Consider the following 11,339-nt stretch of genomic DNA (forward strand, 5'->3'; position numbering starts at 1 on the left):
GCTACTAAGTTGTGGAAATGGATCTTGTATGCTATTAAGTGTTCAACTTGATCTTCTATCTTTTATATGTTATTTGTTAGCCTACATACCCAATTTCTGTGGGTAATTGGGCTTAGTGGCCCACTATTCTCTGACCAAATGCAACCCTAGGCCTACTAAACCCAACCCCATCCATCTGTTAATATAAACCCCTCCCCACCCCACCCTTTCCCAGTGACTCCACCAGCCGCCACCCAAAAGAAACCCTACAGATGGATCCTGACATGGGAGATGTCACAGAGGAGGAGGGGGAGGTTGTGGAGGTTAGGACAGCAGCAGCAGCACAGAGGAGGAGGAGGCGCAGGCAGAGGGCACTAGAGGCGGCCCAGGATGAGCAGCAAGAGGAGTTCAACCGCCGACTCTCCGACAAGGTACTGGAGAAGTGCAATGATGAAGAACTGGAGCTGGTTTTCACTGGTGGCAGGGGAAGGTCATTCATGGAGATCATTAGGTGGGCAAGGGTGAGGGCAGTCATGGCTCCTCATCCAGCAACTAGGGCCAAGTGGGTCCGTTTCTTCGAGCGCTATGACTGATATGTAAATCTCATCTCATCCATCTATATATCTTTCCATGTTGGTGTTCTATGTAAGATCTGGTGTACTATGTAAGATCTACTCTATTCTATGTAATAACTGGTGTTTGATGCTATTCTGAACCAATGAATCTATGTATTTTTGCTACTGTCAATGAAATTATGCAGTGGATATGAAATGTACTGACTGAATTAACTGACAGAAGATACACTGACTGAAATGTACTGACTGAATCAACACAGGAATGACTGTCTGAATGAACACACTGCATAGTAGTTATTACAAACCATGGTAGTTCAACTAACTGAATATCTCTGAAACAAAATAAAGTTTAGTCATTACAGACCATAGTACACCCAAATCCATCCATATTTGTTCACTGACACTAACATAACCATGCCAAATGAACTCAAGTTACCCAAATCCAAGAGCTAGTTACCACTTGCATAAAAATAGTCTTTCAGCCTCCCACTTGGCTTCCTGATCCTCTTTGACCCCTCCTGGACAACAGTTGAATTTGATTGCCTTGGTGCAATGAAAGTTCTTCTCTGGGCACTTGAAAATCTGGTGTTCTTTGCTGGAGAAGTTGTAGATGATCTGGTGTTCTTAGCAGGAGAAGAAGTGTTAGTCCTGCTCCTCTTAGCTGGTGGTGCTTGTGTTGTAGCTGCTGGAATAGTTGAAGCAGCCCCTTTTCTTGCCCTAGAAGTAGCAACTGGAGCTGGTGAAGGTGCAGAAGGTGTAGCTCTTGCTGTAGCTGGTCTTGCTTCAGGTGCAGTAGCTTGTCTTGGAGGCCTCTGAGCATTTGTAGCCATAGAAGAACCAGCTTGAGAGTAATTGGCTCTATTTTCCTACACAATTAAGAAACATTGTAAGAAAATGAACAATGAAATGAAATGAGACATGGCCTCAAATGACCTGGTGCTTGTTCATCCTCATCTGAAACTTAGGCTTCAAAGGGTCACCACAGTTGCTGAACCTATGCCCTTGCTTCTTGCAGTTGCTACATGTGACAGTACCAATTCTTGAGGTATCCTTTTTTGCTGGCACCTCAAATACACCTTTCCTCCTGGCAGTTTGCTTTTTGCCCTTCTTTTCTTTGAACACTGGTGGAGATATGTCATGTCCAGGTGTATGAGGCCAGTGGTCAGGACCTGGAACTGGGAAAATTATATGTTTGTATGTTTCATAGTACATGGGCTTTTTGAAGAAGTCATTGAAAAAGTCTTCAGGATGTAGCTTCACTTTCTGCATTGCAGCAATGGAATGACTGCAAGGCACAACAGTCATGTCCCACCTCCTACAGTCACATGTTTGGTTGTTGAAGTTAACACAATATGTGTTCTCAGAGCTACTAGTCACCTGCCAGATGCCTGGACCTGCCATGTATGCATCACAGTACTTAGCCCACTTCTTGCCTTCTTCTAAAATTTCTGAGTAGGTTGGTGTGATCTCCTATCTACATGACTCTGTTTTCTCTCTGGTTTTCTGAAACTTGATCATCAACTTTGTTCTTATGCCCTCCAGCATAGTCCTGATTGGCTTGTTCCTAACATCCAATATCATTCTGTTGAAAACTTCACTGAGGTTGTTAACAACCAGGTCAGTTTTGCAAATAGTGTCCATTTTATATCTTGCCCATGTATGGTCTGGTATCTGTGACAACCACTGCCAAGCTTCAAAACTCTCTTTCTTCAAATTTTCCATCCCTTTTTCATGACCACTCTTAGTGAAGGAATAGGCAACCTGATCTAAGTGTTTCTTGAGTTCCTCCCCTCTAAAACCAGCAGATTGAAAGTTGGCATATATATGTCTAAGACAGAACCTCTGTGGGGAGTCAGGGAATACATCATTGATTGCATTCAACAATCCCTGTTAATTATGAATTAATGATGGCTTAGAATGATGGATAAGTATGATGGTAAGTTTAAAGTGTGGTTGTCATGAGTACTGGAGCACATACCTTTTGTCTGTCAGACATAATTGTGTACTTGCCAAACTTGTTCCCACTTCCAATAACAGTTCTCAGCTGTGTGAGAAACCATGTCCAGCTGTCTGTGTCTTCCTTGTCAACAACACCAAATGCAATGGGGAAGATGTTGTTGTTCCCATCCCTGCCAGTAGCTGCCAATATTTGTTGTCCAGTGCTGAGCTTGATGAAGCAACCATCTAAACCTGAAAATATGATCACCTTAGTTGTAAATAACATGAATGCAACCATCTTAGATATATGTGTAAGGATCATGTACCTATAAATGGCCTGCATCCATTGAGAAAGCCCTCTTTGCATGCAAAAAGGCAGTAGAACATGTAGTGGAACCTGGGGGTAGGAGCTGGATTTTCTAGGTCCTCTTTGGTTGTCACTATGCATCTACTGCCTGGATTAGTATCTAGCACACACTGTAGATAGTCCCTTAGTCTGTGATATTGGAGTCTGTGATCTCCTTGCACAACTTCAACTGCTTGCCTCCTTGCCCTATATGCCAAGCTTTTAGGCACATGAACACCAAATGTTTTCTTTGTGTATGCCATAATTGTCTCAACACCGGCTCCAGGGTTTGATCTAATGGTATCCTCACAAACCTTGGCAACCCAGTTTACTGTAACCTTGGTGCTCTCTCCACTTGCTCCACAAGTGTGATCCAAATTCATCTTCTTGATGCTGAAAGTAGACTCATTAGCTATTCTAGAGGCCACTATATAAAACTGACAACCTTGCTTTCTATCAGAGCACCAAGCAATAACCCTAGTTGGTTCATTTCTATGATACTCAAAATTCCTAAGTGTCCTGACATGGAAATTTCTTAGTGCTTCTCTGAACTCCACAACATTTAGGAAGCACAAATGCAATGCAAACTGCTCATGTGCATCAGGGACTAATGGATCATACCACCTCCTCTCCTTCCTCTTCTTCAACCTTCTCTTCCTACCAGAAGACAACCTTGGAACTTCTTCTTCATCACTAAGACCAAAATCACCTGGAAAGCAGTATTCATCAGGTTCAGGCACCCAATCTTCAAACTTGGTGTGTTCAGGCTCACTGTGTGACTTGCTAGTTGGGCCTGGTTTTCTGACAGGATTAAGCTTCTTTGCTGCTTTCTCTGGTACAACTGAGGGTTCTTCATGTTCAGAAAGGATTTGGTCTTCCTCCCAGAACTCAGATGGTTCTGAGTTTGCTCCACAATAGTGATCTACAGGTTCTTCCTCTCCCCTAGTCTTATGGCTTGTCCCTGCCTCATCTTCACCCCTACACCAAGCCTTGTATGATATATTCTGCCCTTTGTAATCACCCCTAAAAAACTCAAAATCTGAAGAGGATTTGTCCATCTCATCTTCATCTTCATCTTCATCATGTTCTACTTCTACATCTTCTTCTTCTTCCACAACAATTTTCCCCTTGTTGAAATTACAACTATGTTCTGTGTTAAGATAGGGTTCCTCAGGGATTGCTGGTGCCAAAGTTGCATTATGGAGTGGATATAGGACACCTTGTTGGGAAACACTATAAACAACAGGTTCACCAACACGATCAATGGGGGTCTGCTCCTCAAGCATGATGTGATCCATGTTAACATCTGCTGGGCTTGGATCAGTAGGCTTTCTGACAGTGATGTTCAGGATCTTCTTATCAACAAACAAGTCAAGCATTTCCACTAATGCCTCCTCACTATCCAGGACCTCCACCCCCTCCAAGCCCTCTCCCTCTTCCTTTACATAAGTCAGACAAGCATCCATTCCATAACCCTCCAACTCAGCCAATGCTAATATGGTCAGATAACTAATGTCTGAAGAAACTGAATACTTTCTCTCCATGTTATCTGTTCCTTGAAAATGTAGCCTCATGTCCCAAATCTCATCATCTCAGCTGTAGGATTAAATTGACAAATAATTAATCTTTAACTCACTAAAACTTAAAACAATGACCAAATGTACTGAACATTACCAAACTTTCTACTAATTACAGTGAATGCACTGACCAAATGAACTAACCAAATGCACTTTCTTCTGCAGTGACTTAACCAATAAAATAAAGTACCATGCCAAGAACAAACAATTACTAACCCTAGTTCTAAAATGAACTAAAGGACCCAGAAATTTGTAATTTGAACTAAAAGTATGAAGGGCCCAGAAATTTCTTACCTCACTCCACCAAAGGATGAAGCCCAAGTGTGGCCGCCATCTGGATCAGCGTGGATGGACTTCGCCACTGCCCTAGCCGCGCGGACTGCCGGGTCTGAGCTCGCCGGATCGACCTCAGCCACGGGCGGTGATGGCTGCTGCAACCGCTGCGCCGGGAAGCTCGAGCTGCCTCGCCCTGGGGCCACCTCTGGATGTCCACCGCCCTCCTGGCCGGTGACGCCTTGGCTCAATAGCTCGCCGCCGACGGCATTTGGCTGCGCCGCCGCCATCGCCAACCTAGGTCACTGCGGGGGAGAGGGGAGAGGAGGGGGAGACTGAGAGAGAGTGCGGCCCGACCAGCTCCTTTCGTTCCGACCGGACCGCGAGGGCTAACGGCCGTCAACGGCCGCGCCGTGAGCGCGCGTGGCCAGGTGGCCTGACATGTGGGTCCAGACGGTCAGAAAAACGGTTCAATCGCTAATCACGGGCGTTTTGGGTTTTTTGAAACAGCGGTCCGCGCGACTGGTAGGTTTCTGAGAAAAATTAAAAAGTGGTAGCTTTTTAGAACTATAGCCTGTAAACTAGTAATTTTATGCTATTTACTCAAATCCCAGGCTCACTTGGATGCACACCGTGAAGGTTTTGGCTCTTGACCTTGTTCGCCGTCATTTGGATGCAGTTCTCGACTTTCTCAAGTGCTTCCCTTGTTTGGAGAGGTTATACATCTTTGTGAGTAATCATATTTGCTAGCTTGGTTTAAATTTTATTATCTATGTTAGCCATCATGTTGCCCTGCTTTTTAACATTTGTCTTTATTTCGTTTCCTCTTTCTCTAGTTACAACCATGGTTTGGGTTTCCCCGTGCATCCTACCCACCAAATAAAATAAAAAGCTTGCGGAAGTATGCCCTGGTGGATCATCCAACTGAATGCCTAGAGCTCCATCTAAAGAAGGTGGCATTGAAGAAATACTATGGTGACGATTTAGAAGTTGACTTTGCTAGATTCTTTGTTTTGAATGCAAAAGTGCTAGAAAGAATGGAGTTTGGACTTGTTAAGGACCATGACAAGGAATGGAGTACTGATCAGAGAAAACGAATGCAAGTGGGAGATAGTTTCTCACGACATTCGATTTGTATTCAGAAATTTTACTCAGTGTACATGGAAAGACAACAAGAAATTGACTCATGATCTGGTAATGATCGATCATTTGACAAATCCTTCTTTGATAGATATGTTGCAGTTTGAGAAGTTATTCTTGTCTGGCTTGTTCTCGAGTTTGAGCACAAATTTCATATCTTATTTGTGTTTCACCCATTTAATGCTCTGTGTCTACAATTACTTCATACAGCTATTGAATAAAAGGTTTGGTGACCTACTCAGAAGTGTTGACGTATAATATGCTGCCTAGTCTCTTCCATCAGATCGGTCTTTTGGTTGCATTGGCTAGAGCATGCACTTCTACATGGTATCGGAGCCAAGAGGTCTTGAGTTCAAGACCCGGCTGGCGCAATTAAATTGCAGCCCACTTTCGGACCACGTTTAGGCCCGAGGGAGCCACACATGAGGGGGAGTGTTGACGTATAATGTGCTAGGCCTGAGGGAGCCACACATGAGGGGGAGTGTTGACGTATAATGTGCTGCCTAGTCTCTTCCATCAGATCGATCTTTTGGTTGCATTGGCTAGAGCATGCACTTCTACAAGAAGCATATAGAAGGAGCTGCCAAGCTCAAGCTCTGAATTGAGACCTTGCAAAGTGCGCATGATATAGAGGATGTAGAAGGGTTTTCCCTATGTTGCACATGAATGCAATATACCAACTTTAATTAGAGTTTTCTGAACATATTTGATGCTTGTTTCCTTGTGCTTACTTCGGATTGTGCACGTGTGCTATGCGTGTTTATGTTTTATTACTGTCTGTTTGATGCCCAACCGCTCTCGTAAATTATCGTCCTTGATCTGGGAATAAATTTGACCTCAGATGGTGTATCTTTTCAACTATTTGGAGCGGGAGAGTTTGGAGGCCTTAGAGTGACTTCCATTGTCAAGGGCATTTACTAAGGTGATTTTTTCTAGAGAAAAGAATACCTTTTGTCCCTCGAGTCTTGGCGAAGTGTAGATTTGATCCCTCAACTACGAAACCGGACAACTTGCATCCCAACTCTTGAAACCAGACTACTTGCCCAACTCGGAGGACACCATCATGTTGGCCACCGTGCCGCCCTCGAGCTCTGCCGTCGCTGCCACTCAGCTAGCCGCGGCGGCGGCGCAGTCCGCTTGGCCATGGCTGTTGGCTGGAACGAGCGTGATAGCTCGGGGAAGGAGCGCCTACAGCGGGCAGAGTGGATGCCATCGGGTGCGTAGATGGTCTTGAGCGCGTCATCAACCATTGCCATGAGCTCCCGTGCCAGCGAGACACAGACCTTCGCCGCTACCAGAGACGGCCGCCGGGAAGCCTGCGCAGACGCCGGTGAAGGTGGCGGCAGGGATCTCGGCGCTCCTCCCCCTCTTGGAGGCCCGTGGTTCCTGGGGCGGCGGCCCTTGCCGGAGAGGCGACGTCGTCGGGCGCTGGGCGGCGTTCGCAGGGGGTGCTAGCCAGCGTGCCCGGCCGCGCGGGCGGCGGGTGGCTGGTGGAATCCGGCCGCGGTGTGAAGCTTTCTTCGTCAGATCTGGAGGTGCGAAATCCCTATTCCTTCCTGCCTCTCTCTCTCCTCCGGTGTGGGCTAGTGTTTTCTGGCTCCGGCGTTGGTGCGTGTTGGTGGTCAGCTAGGGAACCGGGGGAAACCTTGGCCGGTCTGGCCGGCCCGGCGGCGGCAACGCCCAAGGGCGTTGCTTTCCTCCATGGGGGCGCAGCCGAGGTCCCCTGCTCTCCACCCCGACCCCCCTGCCCGGGTGAAAACCTTTATCCTCGGCGGATTTGGCGGCGGCGGCGCCTTGCGCGTCGTGACCTTGCTGGAGGCGTCGTCAAGGGTGCGGGGTTCGGTCGGGAGGTTATGCAGGCGAGGGATTGAGCTACCTCCTCTGCGTCGTCCGATTCCTTGAAGCTTGTCTCCAACTAGTTGGGCATGGACTATGGCGGAGCAGCCGGCGAGGTTTATCCCAAATCGATGTGGTCATCCTATGTCCACCTTGCGATGCGAGGGCGACATTCTTCCAGCTCTAGGGTGAGCTTCTTGAAATCCCGATGGTGCGGCTCCTACGAGCCATGGCGAGGGGGAAGGGTCCCTCTTCGGTGATTGAGAGGGAAGATGTTGGTTCCCTTCTTCTCTAGGTGTTCCTGGAGTTCGGTCCATCCTCGAAGGTCGGCTATGTCCTGTTGTGCTGCTCTGTTTCTGCTACATATGATCCTAGTGTGGAGTGCTCGGCCTTTGCTAGCTGCAATTCATCTGCGGCTTGTGGAGATTGTAGTGAGTAGGCTTTCCAGTGTTCCCCGTTGTATCATTCTGACCGTTGTAAGTTGGGTTGTCTGTTGTAACTCCTGGCCGGTTGATGGCTTTGTTAATTCAAAGCCGGGCTCTTCGTGAGCCTTCGTTCTAAAAGACACAGACCTTGCGTAGCGGCGTTACGGAGGTCGCTAGGACCAGAGCCAGCACGCAGGAGGCTTCCACACCCACATCCTGCTCCTGTTGCTTGATGCATGACAACTGCTCGATGAAATGCCCAACTGAGGAAAGAGAAGGAAGAAGATCGACCAGGATTGCCACGTGGACGCCAACTCGGTCAAAGCCACCACGTCATCGCGAAACCACATGCAATCTGGAGGGGGACTTAGATTGTCCGGTTTTTAGAGTTGAAGGTGCAAGTTGTCCAGTTTCGTAGTTGAGGGACTAAATCTAGACTTCGTTAAGAATTGAGTTACAAAAAATATACTTTTCTGTTTTTTCTAAGATGCTTTGAACTCTTCAGTTCTAGAGTTTTAAATTTGTAATGTGAAACTTGCAGAGTCATCTATTCTTGGTAAAAAGAACCAAACAAGGGTATTTAGATCCACATTTGGATCATGTTGTCAAATTTGCACACTTTTGATACTAGTCGCGCCGCATCGTTATATGTGGCTCCTCAAAGTATTAAAAATTGTAAAAAATTTGGTGGGCACAGGTTAGGTTGTATCTCGGGCACATCCATATTTCCATGAAACAAATCGACATTTTTTGGCCTCGATGAAAAAAATAGGGTAACCTATATTCAGTTTCTTGCGAAAACAAACAAGGACCTCTTGAGAGATGGAGTATAGGCGCAACTTGTGACCCAAAAATCACATTCAATACCCTATTGAGAAGAAACTATATTAGCATGGTATTATTTTTGTGCTAGCAACCACAACGAGAGCTGCCACTATCTATCTAGTATTTCTGAATTATAAATGCAAATCTTATTTTGAGATGAATGAAATTTTAACTTATTTTTGAGGAATACAATATGCAACCTTTTTCGGAAAAATAAAATGCAAACTTTCGGTAATCTTAGGCTTGTCGGGTCCACCTGCTGAGACATGTGAGATAGCCCTGCCGTACTGACCAGGTAGGTGTAGCAACTCGGACCTACGTGTACAAACCCAAGTCCTCAACCGCCGAGAGAGGCGGAAGCCCTCGACCAAAATCTTCACGAGCTCCCCGGGAGAGCGGCGATCTACACTAGTCGGCACGCATATGGCGGCGCGCGCTACCGCCGGTGGCTGCGGCGAAGGGCCATCGGGGCCGGCAGGGAGCGCCGATCTCATCACCGGCCTGCCGGACGAGGTCCTCGGCGCCATCGTATCCCTCCTCCCCGTCAGGGACGGCTGCCGCACGCAGGCCCTCTCCCGCCGGTGGCGCCCCATATGGCGCGCCGCGCGCATCAACCTCGACGACGTCGCCGACATGCACGTCTCCAGGATCCTCTCCTACCGCTACGACCGCACGGAACCCCGCGAGGTTGTCGGCGTCGGCACCTGGACCCGCTCCCGGGATCTGCTGGAGGTCGAGCTCGCCCTGGCGTGCAGGGAAGAGCGCAGCAGCACCGTGCCCGCGATCCGCATGGTGAGATTCGGCTGCCGCCGCCTGCCGCCCAGCCTGCCTGTGGATTTCCCGCTCGTCCGGCAGCTCAGCCTGCACGGTGTCACCCTGACGGAGGAGGCTCTCCGGGCCGTGCTCTCGGGCTGCCCTGCATTGGAGAGCCTTCTGCTGGCGGAGAGCGTGGGCGCTACATGCCTCCGCATCAGTTCCCCGACTCTCCAGAGCATCGGCTTCTGTGCTCCTTGGGACAAGCAAGCTGCCGATGGCAGTGCCAATGTCGGAGAGATGGTAATCGAGGATGCCCCCCGCCTCGTGAGGTTGCTCCCACTCAATCCAGACCATGGTCCGGCGACGATCCGGGTGATCCGGGCTCCTAAACTAGAGGTATTGGGTCCGCTGAGCAAAGGCATTCTACGGCTCCACCTTAGAACGACAGTGTTTCAGGTAGTCGCAATCTTAATTTCTGAAATCACGTGTGAATACTATATGAACTTATGCAGGCAGCAGGCTATATTCTTCTTGATATGTACTGCTTATTTTTCTTCACTTAGGAAACGGTTGGCGTTAACTTGACAACCACGATGCACACCGTGAAGGTTTTGTTTCTTGATCAAGTTGGACCCGATTTGGATAGAGTTCTTCGCTTCCTCAAGTGCTTCCCGTGCTTGGAGAGGCTTTATATCATTGTGAGTATTCATATTTGCTACCCTGCTAAAATTTCAAAAACAAGTATTTGAATGGCTTATGATCTGGTGAGCAATTACATTGCCAACTTTGTAGCAAGTGTCTTTATATTGTTTTTCTTCTTTTTTATGTCCAGTTAGAGCCAAGGAGGTCTACCTATCAATTATCTGAAGAAGAGAGAGACACCCAAAATAACATGAAAAACGTGCGCAAGAATGTCTCACAGGATAATCCGATCGAATGCCTTGAGCACCACTTAAAAAAAGTGGCGCTGAAAGTCTACAATGGTGTGGGTCCAGAAGTTGACTTTGCCAGGTTCTTTGTTTTGAATGCCAAAGTGCTAGACATAATGGAATTTGGACTAGTTGTAAGTGCAATTGGCGGTCCCTGGGAAGAATGGAGGGCCAATCGATGGAGGTCCAATCAGAACAAGCAGCTACAGGTTGAAGACAGAGCTTCTCGGGATGCTCAATTTGAATTCAAAATGTTTCGTACGATGAGTTACAAAGACTTTAAGAAGTGTACCCATGATCTGTCAATGGCTGATCCGTTTGACACCTCGTTCTTGGATGGATATTTTACACTGTGAGAAGGTACCCTTGTCCCATGTTCAAAGCGCAACATTTTGATATCTTCATGACTTCATCTGAGTTGTAAAGTTGTTTCGCTACTTTGATGCTCATTTCCTACAAGTATCAGCTATTTACTTAATGCAGCAAGGAAGCCAGGGATGAATTAAAGGACCAAGATTAGTTAACCAAATGGTACTACGATTAATAGTTCATAAATCATGCAAACAATACCATAAAGAATGGAACATTTGTGAAATTATGCCCATCTATCTTCTGACAACCATACTATACAAAGCATAGCAAAATGAAGGATGACATAATCACAACAATATTTCTACAACCTGCAGCCAAAAGAGACATCCCTGAGGAGCAAAGTTACCTGGCACAAGATACTTGCACTA

General features: G+C 47.1%; 1 protein-coding gene across 1 annotated transcript; it reads left to right on the forward strand.

The window, feature by feature from the left end:
* Positions 1-9,337: 9,337 nt before the first annotated feature.
* On the forward strand, positions 9,338-11,084 carry LOC123121191 (uncharacterized). The gene is made up of 3 exons (XM_044541110.1): positions 9,338-10,126; positions 10,234-10,368; positions 10,503-11,084. Exons 1-3 carry the CDS (start codon positions 9,338-9,340, stop codon positions 10,953-10,955), a joined length of 1,377 nt encoding a protein of 458 aa, XP_044397045.1. The 3' UTR covers positions 10,956-11,084.
* Positions 11,085-11,339: the final 255 nt, after the last annotated feature.

Source organism: Triticum aestivum, chromosome 5D (genome assembly GCF_018294505.1).
Source record: "Triticum aestivum cultivar Chinese Spring chromosome 5D, IWGSC CS RefSeq v2.1, whole genome shotgun sequence".
In the NCBI taxonomy this organism is placed as follows: Eukaryota; Viridiplantae; Streptophyta; class Magnoliopsida; order Poales; family Poaceae; genus Triticum; species Triticum aestivum.